This window comes from Marmota marmota, unplaced genomic scaffold (genome assembly GCF_001458135.2).
Source record: "Marmota marmota marmota unplaced genomic scaffold, marMar, whole genome shotgun sequence".
Taxonomy (NCBI): domain Eukaryota; kingdom Metazoa; phylum Chordata; class Mammalia; order Rodentia; family Sciuridae; genus Marmota; species Marmota marmota.
Window position 1 is genome coordinate 16,865,668 of NW_026000142.1, and position 16,924 is coordinate 16,882,591.

The window sequence follows — 16,924 nt, forward strand, 5'->3', positions numbered from 1 at the left end:
CTGAAGCATATGCATTAACCATCTACTTTGATTTACACAAGATTTGCTTTTAAAAATGTAAAATATATACTTTAGCTATTGGGAGGACTTTTTATCTCCACAGGTAATTTTCTCCAAATACCTACCAATTAACAATCTCAAAGTATTACGATTCCTTCTTTCATTTCTAAACTGTCTAATGGGTGATAATCAAAGTGTTCATGTCTATAACTTTTGATTCCTGTGATCACATGCAAGAAAATAAGAGAAGGGGAAAAAGATGATCTCCCCTGCCCCAAACTTTCTCTGATCAAAAGCAGGAGGAGATCATTTGACATCCTAAAACTGGTCTACAAAAGACTAATTTTTACATTAGAACAATCAGTACATTAGAAACTCTTTGAGCCTACAGTTTTTAAACCAGATCTCTAGACTAACAAGTGTTCTCTGCTCATTGATTAAAGCAAATGAGCCATTGGATATTTTGGTTACTGGGTCACAGTCTCACTTCTTTCCTACATATTTCTACCAGTTAAACTCTATGCTTATTAAGAGGTAGCTTGGTTTGCTCCCAAACTGTTTATGCCAGTAACACTAATGAAATTTTGGAATTAAATAAAACTCTACATGAATGCATAGAATATAACTGAAGAAGATTCATGCTTTTCAAAAACTCAACAAAGACCTATAACTGGGACAAACTTGTTGAATTTGATGTAGGTGAAACATTTTTGAAATAGGAATAAAATTAAAATCTCCAGAAAGATCTACACTCAAATTGCTTTGTAAATATATTTAAATTATTGTACCAATGTAAAGTAACGAAACCAGAAAGATCACCCAGAACTCTAAACAGGGAACCCTTGAGCTCTATAACCACAGATTAACTCTGTGTAATCTTTTATTAGATAAGTTCTAACCACATTTTAGTTGGGAATAAAATGGGTCATGTGGCTGCCATATAGGTAAATCTACTTTTGACTGAATTTTTAAACTTTCAAGAAGAAATCATGGCATAATGGGACATTAATAGAGGTGATTTTATTCAACAACTGATGCATGGTGGTATTCTGGAAGATAGAAAATGTTAATTTTCCTTCCTTGGCATTTTACCATGTCAAGCTTGCCTCATGTGTTGTGGGAACAGTTGAGATTTTAGACTGTTCTAAGAATTCCAAGGGTGATTCTCTTTTCAGATATTTCCTTTGAAAATGACATCACATGAATTTATCATGAAATCAAATGACTTTTACTTGGAAAGTTATGGTTTAATCTAAATTTAATTTAATATGTATGTTCTATGAGCAAAGGTTATCCATGATTTTAAAAAGCTAGCCAAACCACCTATACCAACAATCATTAGTGAAATGAGTGGCATTTGTTTGGTGAGTTTGTCAACATTCAGAATCTAGTCATCAATAATCAGCAGTCAACTTGATTTCAAAACATATTCATGTGGATTAGTAACATATATGGCATAGTTGCACAAAAATCAGTGATTTCATTAATTATTATTTATCTGTAAAATATCAGCTGTTTTCAAGGGATGCTCTGGGAATCCTGCAGATCCTAAGATCCTTTCAGAGGGTCTGAAGGTTAAAATAATTTTTAATAACAATATTCAGAAGTTTCTTGCCTTTTTCATATTTATTTGCTCAGAAGTATACAGTAGTGCTTTCCAGAGACCACGCTCTATCCAATATTGCAACAAACTGCATGCAGAAACTGATATGAGAATATAGCCGCATTCTCTGATGTCAGACAATGGAGAGATGTGCAAACGCACCAAATAATGACCCTCATTTCACTAAATTGCTTGGCCTGGGAAATAGTTCTTTCATTTAAGAATGTAATTCAAGTTAGCATATAATGAATTTACTACTTTTATTTTTAAAGGAATTAAGTTTTTCTTAAGCTTTTTTGAATATAGTAAATAGTGATATAACTCACATAAATAAGTTTTAGAACCATGTCTTAGATTGATTATGTGACAGGAGGAAAAAAAAAAAAAGACTAACCTGAACAAGGACAAAGTAACGTTTTTTCCATCTTTTCCAAACCTTCTGTCCAAGGGCATACAGATATCTGGTATGAAAAACAAACAAGAAAAAGAACATTTCACATGAATAATGTTGTGGTTCCTTGTAATCACATTTCTTCCATAGGTGTTTATCCTTGAGAGCAGCCAGCTAAAGGCTGTTTTCATTTGGAATCTGAGACAACACGCAGATACTGTGTTACAAAATGACTGAGCTTGTTCTAGGTTCTTGAAAGGAAATTGATTTATGTGGCTTATCAATTTGTCAGTCCTTACCACAAATTGAGCGAAGTGGAGTTAGAAAGGATAATCAAAGAACCAGTTGGAATTTTATTCTTGCACATACTTCTTAGGAGAGACAAAGGCTGCAAACTGAGGACATGGTACTAAAAGCTTCAGATCTCAAATGACCAGACCTGGATAGTGCAGCCAGGGAAGGAGCTAGCTATAGAGTCAAGAACCCAAGGTGAAAGGTCACTGTCTAGCTGGGTGACCCCGAGATGTGCCTATACTGATGTGTTTCCATTTCTTTATGTATCAAACCACAGGCCTGGATCTGCTGATTTCCGACATTTGCCAGTTCCATCGTCTTAGGATTTCCCTGACTTAATGGAAGTATCTCATTTCACTTTTTTAAAAAAAATACGAAATTCAGATTACAATGAAGATGATGTGTATAGTTTAGTATCATTTCACCCATGGCTTTTAACTGTCAGCTGTTATGTAATGATTAATGTGGTCAATCATTTGAGACTAAATTTTGGTTCTGAATGAATATATATAGATATGCAGAGGTATCCAGGAAGGTAAAAGAAGAGATTAAAATGTAATCCAGGGTGAGCTCATCAAGGAAAGAACTATTTTAAAATTATGTCATGAAACCACATACACATCCCTCCTACAAAAGCAAAAATAGAGAGTTAATTTTAAAATTAAAGAAATATGGTAAAAAAAAAAAAAAAGAGTATCATGGGGCTGGGGTATAGCTCAGTGGGGCAGCACTTGCTGAGCATGCCTGAGAGGATGGATTACATCCCATGGGCCAAAACTAAAACAAAACAACAAACACTGTGGCTAACACAGTTTATTTAGGGGCTTAAAGTCTTCAGACCACCTCTCACAATTTTCATGGCTGAAATTTTAGCTTCTTATTTAAATAATCATCTTTTGCCACAAACCAAGCATACTTCTTGTCCCCTTTAAATAGAGTAAAATGGAGTGGAACGTTGGCTAATGTGTGGTGAAATGAATAGATACTCTAACTTGCTACCAGTGGGGAGGGTAACATAAGACTGTTTTCCTGTAGCATAGCACCACAATAAGAACAGTCCTACTGTTTTAGTTTTTGATAAAATTAATAACATAGTGAATATCTCATTATATAATATCTAAAAAGAACAGAATGCAATACTACACCATCCTTAGTGATCTGAAATTTTTAAGAAATATAGATGCAAAATGAATATTACAAAAATACTAATAACAGTATCTGTGAGTAACATAATTACGGTAGATTTAAGTTTGCTGTATTTTCTAACTTATCAGAATCAGGGAAAAAAATAGAGTTACTAAAAATCAAAACAAAAACAATTGGGTTGTTGCATTGCAAACATCATCTAAATTGCTCAAATCAATTACACATTTTATTTTACCCACATAAGCTAGCTGAAGCATCTGGTGAGCTTCTTTCTGCCACTCATGTTACCCTTCATAGCATTGTTTGTGCTTTTAGATGTCATGTGAATTCATTTAATGACTGGCAGAAATATCTACCCCTCTTCTCACCTGCTTCACTGTTTCTTCTCAAGGTCCCCTTAAAACCCTTTGCATACCTTTAGTCTAGCCTCTAATATCTCTTCTCTGGTTCTAGTGATAGGTGTTCAGCTGTTCTCTTTCTGTCTTTTTCCTATATAATTTCCCTCTCTTGAAATGCACACACCTAAGTTCCTATTATGGGGTTAACAGCAATGACCTCAGGAACTAGATGCTGTGGAGATGACAGCTGTCCTCTATAAAAGCATACCAACAAGATGTGTGCCCAGTAGCTGCCCAGCAGCCACAGAGGGCTTCTGAAAGAACCTTTGCCTGTGACCACAGTCTGCTTCTCAGCTTTTTTCAAGTGTCTCACTTGGCAGACTGCTGGGCAACCAGTTCATACAAAAGTGAATGTGAATAGTGACACAAACCATCAACACCACAAGCAAGTTAATGTGAGTTTATTGACAGTGAAGATCCTGCATGAAGAATACCAGTCAGCAGCAACATCATTCAAAATCATGGATTAATAAATTTGGAATGTATGGTTTCTCTGAAGACAGAAAGCACAGGGTTTGGTGGACACATACACATTGTATTTGGGAATGTTGTATTTGTATCACAGGAACGTGTTATGACAAACAGAGCAAGAAGGAATCGGGGACGAGAACCAAGGTATATATGTGAGTACTCTAAAGCAGTTTGGGCTGTTGCATTTTAAGGAAAAATTCAGTTGAACGTGTATAAAAGTGACAAATGATCAAACATATCCAGAAACTAATTTGTTATATAAATTTTTGCCAGCTCCCAATGCAAGAAAAATAATAACATTTAACAAAAGATTACCTGCAAAATAATGTTATAAATATTATACAGAAAATAATATAATGGTTTTTCTTCTTAATGTTTTCATATTAGATAAAATTCTAATGCAAAAAATGAACCTGGATGAAATACAACAGCAAAATAACCATACCAAGTAAGAATACATTAAATTTCTCTTCAACACATTTAATTTTTTCACAATAAGCATGAATTCTGGTATCAGATACCAAGTCCCGTTGTCTAGATGCTTTTTCATGGGTATGAAAGCAGATTCTTGGCCTAACGGACATATTTAAAAACCAGAGAGGAAAGAAGAAGAAGAAAAATAGAGTTCACCAATATTGGTGAAGAGTAAAAACCCTAAAAGCAATCTAAGGATCAAATGATTAGATTGTCATTAAAAGTGATGGAAAAAAACTTACTTATGTACAGGAAATTCTTACTAAATAAAACAAGCAGCCACATTGAATCCAGAAAATTCAATGAAAAGTTAAACCTGTAGTCAATATCTGTCTGGCGAGCTTAAAGATGGATTTCATATCCTTTTTTATGGCTTTTTTGCCTTTTAAATATGTGTATACTGACTATGTCTTTCTTCCTCTGTGTTCTGTAAGGATTATTAGCAGTTTACATAAAGTAAAATTTACCTGCTTTGGGTGTACAATTTGACAAATGTTTCAACAGTCATGTAACCATGAACAGTTTCTTATGGAACATTCCTATCTCCTCCAAGTTCCCTCATCCTCTATGATTAATCCCTTCCTCACAACCCCAGCTTTGGCAACTACTGATTTGATTTCTGACTTTGTTTTTCATTTCCAAAATACCATATAGTTGGAATTATACAGTACATATATTTATTTGAATGAATTCACCTCAATGTGTTTATCCATTCACCAGCTGGTGGACATTTGAATTGTTTCCACACATCTGGACATCAAAATTGAAGCTACTATAAACATTTGTGTCTTGGTGTCAGCAAATGTTTTCATTTCTATTGGACAAGTATCCAGGAGTGGGATTGTTGTATCATATCGAAAGTGTATGATGGATTTTATAAGAAACTGCTGAACTATTTTCTAGAGTGGCTGTACCACTTTGTACTACGACTGGCAATATGAGAGGACATCTTACCTTTTTAATCAGAAAAAAATTATTATTATTTGACATTATGACTCTAAATATTTCTGACGTGACTAAGGTAAAATCTAGAGACAAGATCCTTTTCTTTTTGTCTTGAGGACAGTGGAGAGCTCTATAGGCTTTCATGGTGAAATAGGCTTCCAGCTTTCAAAGCCATCCTCACATTGTGGAATTTGGAGCAGTCTAAATTCTCTGTAGACAAATGGGTGTTATCATTTGGGAGGGTTAGAGTGAGAGTGAGGAAAAAGAGTCAAAATCGTTTGAATATTTGGTAATCATCAGTTAATCAGTTTATTAGATAACACCTGTAAAAATCAAAATGTATCCTCTCCTAAACCAACTTTATGCCTAGCATCACTACTGAATCGCTATATTTTTTTTAAATGTTCAGTGCTACATTTAAATTATTTCTTTTATGGTATCTAAGGTCTAATAGGTTTTTGAAATTTCAGGAAAACATGCAAAAGTTACATTTAGCCTGACATTATAATTTACCAGACAATAAATGCTGTTCCTTATGCTTACTAAAAAATGAGTTATTCTATATAGACTGTATCTATATCTATAACCAATATTTAGAGAATTTGTGCATAATAAGTTGAATTGACTTCAAACAGTCATAAATATAATTTGATCTTTCTTTTATGATTTAGAAAGACCCTATAGTAATCTCAGAGTCATTATAATAAACATCAATTTTAACTGAATACTGTGGGGGGAAAATGCAGCCAATAGGAGTAAATCCACCTATCTGATATATGATGGAAATAGCACTAATTAAGCAGATTCTTTATGGCTATTTATTTGTCATTTACTTTGTGTTTCATGAAAATAGTCCAGTATTTTTTAAGCCTAGTTTTCAAATATTCTTGTCCTCCATATTCTAGATAAATTAGTATCTTAGTGCTTTATGAAATAAAAATCTACCAGGGGCTGAAGTTGTAGCTCAGCGGTAAAGTGCTTGCCTTGTACACGTGAGGCACTGCGTTCGATTCCTAGCACCACAAATAAATAAGCAAAATAAAACAAAGGACCATCAACAATTAAGAAAATATTAAAAAAATAAAAGAATCTACCAGGTAAAGATGTGGGAGAACATCATCCAAGAAAAGTGTTTCCAGGCCTAGAAGGGGACAGAACCTTGCCTGGTGGGTCTGCTGTTCCTCAACATTTTGTCATCTGCTGGGTCATTACTATACGATTGATTCATATCAAAATGTCTTTTTAAAGAATATGTAAATCAGACCTGCCAAAATATCTGCAAACTGGGTACACACACTTAACTGGGATTGATGAGACCATCTATAATATCATCCAATAAAATGAACATTTATCAAGCAACATAAGAGGAACAGTCTATAATGAGTACTGTGAATTTCTTTCACCTTAAACAAAAAAGCAGATTTGTTTTTTGGTGTGGTGGGGCTTTCACCATTATTCATTTTCCTCAACCTATAGGATTTGGTTTTAAATAAGATATTTTTCCCTCTCATCTTTTAAAAATTCTTTTGGTGAAGTTAGAAATGGATGGAAAATGAAATAACAAATAGTAGCAGTTTTTATGATCATGACCCATTCTCTGGTACTCTATTAGAATGTTGCCCTAGGGAAAAACTCCTAACTGAAGTTAAATTTGATCCAATAATTATTTAAGAGGGGATACGAAAGAGTTTCTTGGATACAAAAGAGATTCTAATGCACAGCTTTCACAAGCACATATTTCTGATGCTCATTTGCACAAACTATAACATGTTTTTTCCATTGAAATATTTATACTGCATCACAATACTCATGTAACTAAAGTATTTTGGATTATTTAAAAAGAACTGCTCAGATACAATGTGAAAGTGTTTACTTCCATCAATACATCCAACTTAAGTATTAAGTTGTTCCTCTGAACCAAAAATTGCCTGCTTAACTTTAAAATCTTCTCTTCTTACACAGGATTAGGTAACAAAGCAATTAGCAGCACTGACACAATGCTTGGATTTAACACAAGAGTAAAGCCTTAAAGCATTTGGTTTCATAAGTGAGTATAAACACAGAGTAATCTTCAGGTATTAATGCCTTTTCTAGGGTTATTTCTAATGAAGAGCACTATTTGTTTCAGGAAATGTGAATCATTGCTAGGAACCAAGGCATAAAACCAAGGAAATATGTCTCTATGTTTCATTCGCCTAAACTATTTTTGTATTTGTAACCAGTCTAAGGTCATATTGCATCACTGAATATCAGAGATATAAGAAAATGAACTTTAACATTTTTATTGTATATTTAAAATATACTGGTAGGGGAAAGCTCCAGAGAAGAAAAAAGAATTTTGGTGTTCACCTACTTGAATTTTCTTTAAGAAAATAGCTAACAAGTCAAAATAATTACTACCAACAAGGTAAGTAGTATATTTTTTATCTTCTGCATATTAATAGGTATGTAAGGCTATTATAATACCTTATTAAAATTATACAACATTTCTGGTATCAACATGATCCTTAAAAGCTAACTTAATAAGCCAGCTGGGTAATATACATACCACAACTGCTTCTAAAAGTTTTGCTTGTGGACAAAACTGGTCTTTAGAAAATTTTGACAGTAAAGATAAAAACTTTTCTTTAGATAAACGGTGATCATTAACAATATATATTCTAGTACCAGTAAAATGGCTTTCAACAACATATTTACTGAATAAAATAAAATTTGGTAAAAATAAACATCAAGTAAAACAAAAAATCAGCATAACTACTAGGCATCTCTTTTGCAAAATCTTAGGCAACTTACGTTTCATTATATGTTAACACTGCCAAGCTTAGAAAACTATTTAAAATGCTTGTTTTTGCACAGTACATATTTGAAAATATATTTTTAAAAAATAGACACACATGTAATATCTGTGATTTCTCTTCCTTTATGCCAAAACCCTCAGAAATGAGTATTACTAACAAAGTGATTTTCTATAAATACTGTATACTCTCTGCTGGTAAGCATAGTCAAAAAATGTTAGTGTAAATTTAAGAACTCACTTTATGATTAGTTTTAAAAACTGAGATTTAACTCATCTTCATATCATGGTATGCATGAAATAAAATCTGTATTAATTATATTGGTATAGCTGACACACTCTGCATCATGTTTGAAATAGAAAGAGGTAACATAAAATAACAAATTTAATAAAACTTCAAAAACACTTCATAAAACCTTTCTAACTTGAAGAGTGTTCAAAGAATACTTCAACACACAAAAATTCTCCAAACACATTACTAAATATTGTAGTTTAGCTTCAATTAGAGTGGTGGCATACAGTTCTAATAGAAAGGAGAATATGACAATTTATTTGCTCTGAGACCATGCTGTGAGAGTTCATGGTTTTACTTTACAATGAAAAATCATCACTAATGAATATTTGAAAAACATAATTGTATACATAAGATGGGAATTATTCAGTGCTTGGGGAAAAAAAAGGACTATTGCTTTTGGCAGATCACTTATGAGTCTAGTTTTTTAGTCAATGGAACAATCCATCTACATGTTGAATGATAAAGCCTTTTCTTCTACAAGGCTTCATTTTTCAAGGAAAAATAGAGAAAGAGAAAAAAATCAATATATAGAGTAGTTGAGTCCTGGAAAGGGCTTTCTTAAAGAGAAACCTCAGTCAAGGTTGAAAGAGCAATTAATGCAGGCTCAAAAAGCTAGGCCATTCTGATAGAGTTCGGTTAACATGTGGCAGAAGTAATCATCCACTTGTGAAAATGATTTTCGGTTCATTCTCAAACACCTTTCAGACACTCATGATCCCATTTAACTGACAACAATACAGGCTATCTGTGGGCACCATTGCATTTGATGTGAAAACCAATAGGGACCAAATGCCCTCAGGCACTTGCAGTCATCCCTGCACGTTCTATGCTGCTTGCATAAAAGGAACCTTCTTTTCACTACATTCTTTTATTTAACTCCACAAGAATAAGTCTTTTTCTTTCTCTCTTCATCTTTTCTTTTTTAGTTTTGGTTTTGTTTTCAGCTCAGTATGAGAAAAGACACTGATTCGAGACAACACCATGACCTGCACATTATGAAATCTAGAAGTAAATACTTTCCAGTTGGTCTTTATACTCCTTGAATTCTTATGGGAAAGAGGACAAGAGGTGGGGGTGCAAGCAAAGGATCTTTGCCAAACAAAATTGTGTGGCAGTCTGAGAGAAATCAGGACTGAAGAAAAACTCCAAACTCTTGCTGTCAAGCAAGAAGTTAAATGTTTGTGCGGTGTACAGAGGTGACTTGTAACAGCAAACTTGAATGAAATGAGAATCCTTCACTTATTGTAGACATCACATAGTAACGTAAAAACCATCATTTTTCTTTTTTAAAAGTTTCATCTTCTGCTACTTATATGTCAGATAAATTTCAGCGGATATCAGCATTATCAGATAAGTATAATAGTTAAGGTATAAAAACTATCTTAAAAATTGGTTTGCTGAAGAACAATCTAGAATATGAATAGAGGCAATTGTCAAGATAAGACCACAAGCCCCATTCCACCCTTAGACATTAAGAACTGTAGCTGATCATTCTTGAAGGGAACATTCTAATACAAAATATGAAGTGAATGCCCTGACATCTAGACACAAAGCTAACTGGGAACACTAGGTAAGTGTTCTAAGGAAGTAATTTTAAATAGCTAAACACAAGCCAAATAATACAACCAAGTCACAATGAATGGCCAAATCTAGAAAGATATTTTCCTGATACTTCTCTTTGACAATTGGCCTTTGGCATTCTTTTATAATTCAATTATCAGAAAAAAAGTGTCCTAATACCTATTTTTAAGGGCCCATGATCTCTCCTATGATTATATTTATAAAACTATGTAAAAATCACATTTTTAAGAATTTATTTTTTAAGTGGACAAAACATATATATTTATGGTGTACAGCATGCTTTGAAATACATGTACCCTGTAGAAGGGCTAAATGAAATTAATATATGCATTGGCTCGATAAACTCTACCCCAGAAAGTATAATATGCAAAAGCATGGTTTCATGTTGTACCTCAATTTACATGCTCTTAAAGTTTTTTTCTTTCATCTGTAGGAGCTTCACTACTTTGTTAAAAATTAAAGAAAATTAATGGGTTTTCCAAACCAATTACAAAATGTCTCAAAAGTGGATAAAAGAAAACATGCAAAGAGGATACCAAGCAGCTTCCTTTACCCCCACCAGGCTAACCTGCATAGTTAGGTCTATGCCCTATCCCTTCAATAGAGGACAGAACATGTAAAAAGTGGAATGTCCCCGAGGGTCTAGTTTGACACATTCCAAAGGGAAGAAGGGAAGGATATTCTAAACCACTTGGCAAAAAGACTCTGAGCACCTGATAATTAGATGGAAATGATTCACTTATATAATCTTTTTTTTTTTAAGGATCTCCATTATATTCTCCTTTCCCTGAAAATGCAAATAGTTTGGCAAGAAACAAAAGTTTTGGCAAAGTATGAATATGATCAGGAATATGATGATGAAAAATTTCTTCTGTTTTAGGAATAATATTACCAAAGTAAAGTAAAATGATCAAATATTTTTTAACATTATATAAAATATATGTAATACCAAATCAGCACAAACATTTTAGGGCTCAAGTTTCTTTTTCTGTAAATGGAAATATCTTGTCCAATTTCTTCAAAGTGAGGATTGAAAAAAGAAATGGGCATGTGAAATGCTTATTTTAAAAACTATATTCTAAAACGATAGTCATGAAAACAGTTTGGGATTCAGTGTTTTCTACAGCATAGTCTTGGAACATCTGGATACAAGGAGGCACTATGTGGAAAAGGAATGGGTTTGGTCGGCAAATAAATGTGGAAACAATGAGTAAAACAAAGCTAATGAGGTTCTTATATGCCAGGACTTCTAAGTGCCTATAGCAGACAAGTGCAAGAAGACACACAGGGGCAGGAAAGGTGGGACAGAAGAGCAAATTTTTTGTCTACAAAATGCAGCGTCTCTCTCCTTCCTTCCTTCCTTCCTTCCTTCCTTCCTTCCTTCCTTCCTTCCTTCCTTCCTTCCTTCCTTCCTTCCTTCCTTCCTTCCTTCCTTCCTTCCTTCCTTCCTTCCTTCCTTCCTTCCTTCCTTCCTTCCTTCCTTCCTTCCTTCCTTCCTTCCTTCCTTCCTTCCTTCCTTCCTTCCTTCCTTCCTTCCTTCCTTCCTTCCTTCCTTCCTTCCTTCCTTCCTTCCTTCCTTCCTTCCTTCCTTCCTTCCTTCCTTCCTTCCTTCCTTCCTTCCTTCCTTCCTTCCTTCCTTCCTTCCTTCCTTCCTTCCTTCCTTCCTTCCTTCCTTCCTTCCTTCCTTCCTTCCTTCCTTCCTTCCTTCCTTCCTTCCTTCCTTCCTTCCTTCCTTCCTTCCTTCCTTCCTTCCTTCCTTCCTTCCTTCCTTCCTTCCTTCCTTCCTTCCTTCCTTCCTTCCTTCCTTCCTTCCTTCCTTCCTTCCTTCCTTCCTTCCTTCCTTCCTTCCTTCCTTCCTTCCTTCCTTCCTTCCTTCCTTCCTTCCTTCCTTCCTTCCTTCCTTCCTTCCTTCCTTCCTTCCTTCCTTCCTTCCTTCCTTCCTTCCTTCCTTCCTTCCTTCCTTCCTTCCTTCCTTCCTTCCTTCCTTCCTTCCTTCCTTCCTTCCTTCCTTCCTTCCTTCCTTCCTTCCTTCCTTCCTTCCTTCCTTCCTTCCTTCCTTCCTTCCTTCCTTCCTTCCTTCCTTCCTTCCTTCCTTCCTTCCTTCCTTCCTTCCTTCCTTCCTTCCTTCCTTCCTTCCTTCCTTCCTTCCTTCCTTCCTTCCTTCCTTCCTTCCTTCCTTCCTTCCTTCCTTCCTTCCTTCCTTCCTTCCTTCCTTCCTTCCTTCCTTCCTTCCTTCCTTCCTTCCTTCCTTCCTTCCTTCCTTCCTTCCTTCCTTCCTTCCTTCCTTCCTTCCTTCCTTCCTTCCTTCCTTCCTTCCTTCTTTCTTTCTAGAACAGCTTTTGGAATCATGCTAACACACACTTTGGTAATTAGCTGGACTAGATTACTGCTAATGTCTTTAAGCAATAAATTTATATAAGTGAGGTTTTACATTCTGTTTGGAATGAACTATTATCTCAGTTATAAGTAAATTATCATTTTCACTTCCACCACAATTTTGCTAGGAATTTGTAAAGATTTACATTCAAAGAGAAGAGACTTTTCTTTAAAACTTGTATTCTAAGCTCCATGGATTATGTTTAATTCCTAAATGGTAATGTTGCTCTCTGATCTCAGCTAATGAGGGAAGGCCTGAAAAGCTCTGAGATTTAGGAAACAAATTGCCTGTGTCCATCTTCTGGAGTGACACCTTCATGTCACTTAGTTACAAAGATATTTGAACTCCTCCTGACACTCAGCATGTTTCAGAATTGCCTTCCCAACGGCTTTGTTCCACCTAAGCTATGTCACTTGAACTTCAACTTTATGCTGTGACCAATCATAATTGTAGCTAAGGATGATGAAGTTCGGGTTTAGGACTTGGGGATTGAGCAGTGAGATATTCTTGCTGTAATTCCAGCTCAGACATTGTACTGCAGTTTCCGTGTGCCCATCCCTGTCTGGCTCCCTTGTGCTTATATGTTTGTTTTGATAAGCTGCCCCACAACCCAGGCTAAGCACCCAGCTTTGCTGGGATTCTTGTTAATCTTTCTCTGGAACTCTGCTCTTGCATTCTGGGCATGTTAATTGGTCGTAGACAGTTCTGTGATTGCTCACATCTACAAACTGCCTGTGTAGAGCGCCTTGGATACTTTTCCTGGCTCACGCTGACATCAAGCACTCTGCTGTACAAACACTCTCTGGGCTCTTACTGCTCCTCCAGGTGCTTGAGTGCTGTTCCTTCTCTTCAGTCTGGCACATCTTAGCTTCATCCTTTCCAACACTTCCTTTCAATGGATTTTGCTTGAGTCTCACATTTCCCATTTGTTCACCTGCCTTTCTTGGAGCAGCCTTTCCTGACACATCACAGTCACACTCCTCCTGTCTTACATGCACAAGGTGACATGGGGACATTTCTTCCATATCCATGGCCTGAGCTATGCCCTCCATGAGGGCCACAATCATGTCAGTTCCTCACCACTCCATCCTCATTGCCCGATACTGAGCTTCTCTATGGCATAGTCCATAAACTCTATGGCTAATCCTAGCTTGGTTATTAAGAACAAAACATAATGAAGCAAGAAAATTTTAAGCAAAAAATTATATGATATATCTCAAAAGAAGAGAAAAAGACTTGGGTAGTCTGGATGTTTCATAAAATTGCTTTTTTATATACTTAGTTGGATCAAGAAAAATCAAATAATTTTAGCAGCAGAGTGTTACCCTCAATGTTAACTTAATGCAGAAGATCAAAACAAAAAAGGCAGTATGGAGCAGGTGACATGAAAGTAGGCATGGAGCTTCAGAGATCCAGCACACATCACACCTGACCTCAATGAGAGGTTCCTAGGGCTTCTGCACCTCTGACAAAGTAGAATATGTCTAAAGATCCCCAAACAATTCCTGTTAGAATGCTTTTCAAAATGATCTTCTGATGTGTGAGCTTTGTTAGAACCCATTGTTGGAATCGTTGAGGGACCCGTGATTCAGTACCTCATTTCTCTGCTGGCATTCTGAACAATTTCACTAGAGACAAATGAGTTGTCAGAGAACAAAATGCTACCTTCAATACTGATGGAGATAATACTGTAGAGCATGATTTACTTCTGTAAGTAGTGGGTTTCCTTACAAGGTTCAGTATCATTTCTAGACATGCTTTTGCATAACCCCGTCACAGACAGTGCTGGACAAGACAGGCCTATGCCTAGGGAGATCCTGCCCACAATACACATGTGGGGAGATGCAGAGAACAGGGACTTCCTCTAGACAACTCACTTTTAAAGGACAAATAGAATATAAAGAGATTATCTATTCATGTCCAGTTTCTGCTCTCAAGTTAACCAATTAAGTAAGTAAAGGAAAAGGGAAAAGGTAAGAGAGAAGAGAGTAATACAGCAATGGGTATCCATCATATGGAAGTAAATGATGAGGATATAGAATAATTTTTTTTTCCAAAATAGAGATGAAAGAATGAAAATAACCTGTGGGGTATTGGAGGCAGAGATAAAAGACACAGAGCAAACACAAATGATTCTCTTAGGTCTAACATCCCTTTAAGCTGCTGTGTACCCAGAATGAACTTTACTTTCCTCATCTATAAAACAGAAATAGCAATACTTGCCTTTACCACAATAGGCAAATATAATTACATATATCTAGCAGAATGATGCACCCGAAGGGGCCTTTCAGATTATAGAGTACAATGAAAATCAAGGCATCATTATTATTAGTAGAACATCCCAAAATATATTTCAATCTAATTTTTTTGAAGGACTAAAAAATTTGGGGGTGGAGGGTTGGTGATGACTTTTTCAATTTTGTCCCTCAATAACAAAAAGTTTTGAGCTGCTGGGGGGAAAAAAAAAACAAAAACTTGAGTATACCTTTTCCTAAAATGAACCATATCTATGATTCTATGATGTCAAACAAATCACAACAACAAAAACTACCTCTTCTTACTTATTAGGCAAAAGCAATATTTCCATAGAGGACTTGCATTACATATGCAAGCTACTGAATTCTTTAGGCTTTTTTTTTTTTTTTTGTATTGGGGATTTAACCCAGGGGTGCTTTATCACTGAGTTACATGCCTAGGTGTTTCTATTTTTATTTTTATTTTTTATTTTGAGACAAGGTTTCCTATTGCTTAGAGCCTTGCTAAGTTGCTGTGGCTGGTTGGAACTTGTGATCCTTCAGTAAGACTCCTGAATTGCTGGGATTACAGGTGTGCACCAATGTGCCTGGCTTCTTAGGTTCTTAAGAAAATGCTATTTAGCCAAACAAAACTTTCTAGACTATTACAGAAAAATATCTATTGCTGTTCAGTTTTTCTCTAACACATATTTACTTATTTAGAGGCAAATGAATAACAAAATAAAGCCAGTAGTAAAAAGGAGCCATGTCTGATAAGGTTAGGATTCAAGTTGTACTAGGTTTTTATGACATTTATTTTTATCCTGTAACTTTAATATTAAGAATTACATTTTGAAAATGTATTTGCTTAAAATCTATATCCACAGTATTTTTGTCTGTGAATGCAAGATAAGATGAAAAATGAAATCCTGATAGTTAATATAAAAAGAAAACCTTTGACATTTACACACATACTCAGAATTTCAAGTCTCAGATATTTTTGGTAAAAACTGACCTCATGATATCTGTGATTATCCATATACTATTATACATTAAAGTTTTTGTATATTAATTTGATAAAGTATCTTGACAAGTTTGATATGTCCAAAATGAACTACCACTAACCTTCTTCTAACCTTTTCTTTTTACATTTTTAAAGAGAAAATGTCTTGAAGGTTATTTAATTCTACCTAAATAGTGCTGCTTTCATTACCAAGTTCTCTACTTTTCAATAGACAGCATTTTCTGTTATGGGGGAATGCTTGCGCCATCTATTGAACAAATATATATTGCTACTTTTGTCAAAATAAGTCTATACCACCACTTCCAAAGATGCTTGTGAAGTTATTTCCTTTAAAGAGCAACTTTGGAACAAAATCTGCTCCTTTTCTTTTATTTTAAGGCACATGTCAACATAAGGAAGCTGTAACTTTTCCCCAAATAATTCTAATATACATGAGTTCAAATAACACACTATTTTTTCTTAATGGAATCATTTTATAGTTACACATTCATAGGCTGACATGGATATATAAAAAAAGCAGGAAACACATAATTCAGAGGCTGGGGGTGCAGCTGTTTAACATGTGTGAGGCCATGATTCAATCCCTAGCACCAAGCATTAACAATAACTAAAACACAGTTGAGAAAAAGAAGTAAAGCATAGTATTATTCTACCATTTATATATATATCCATTTATATATCTATATATGTGTATATATAATGTGTATGTGTGTATATATATATATGTGTGTGTGTGTGTGTATACACAATAGAAAATAATTAAAGTCTAATGATGATTCTAAATTTTTCTCACAACAACAAAATACAGTGGGAAAAATCAGTCTTGGGAAGATCATGGACCTTAAATATCATTTGCCTCCCCTCCCTCTTTTTTTTTTTTTTTTTTTTTTTTTTTTT

At 35.0% G+C, this 16,924-nt stretch overlaps 1 protein-coding gene across 1 annotated transcript in view; it reads right to left on the bottom strand.

Annotated features, from left to right (window-relative positions):
- Nucleotides 1–16,924, bottom strand: part of Cadps2 (calcium dependent secretion activator 2) — a 511,596-nt gene that overhangs the window by 173,849 nt on the left and 320,823 nt on the right. Inside the window, 1 exon segment of the mRNA XM_048786046.1 lies at nt 1,998–2,064. Within this exon segment, the coding sequence (XP_048642003.1) occupies nt 1,998–2,064 (67 nt within the window).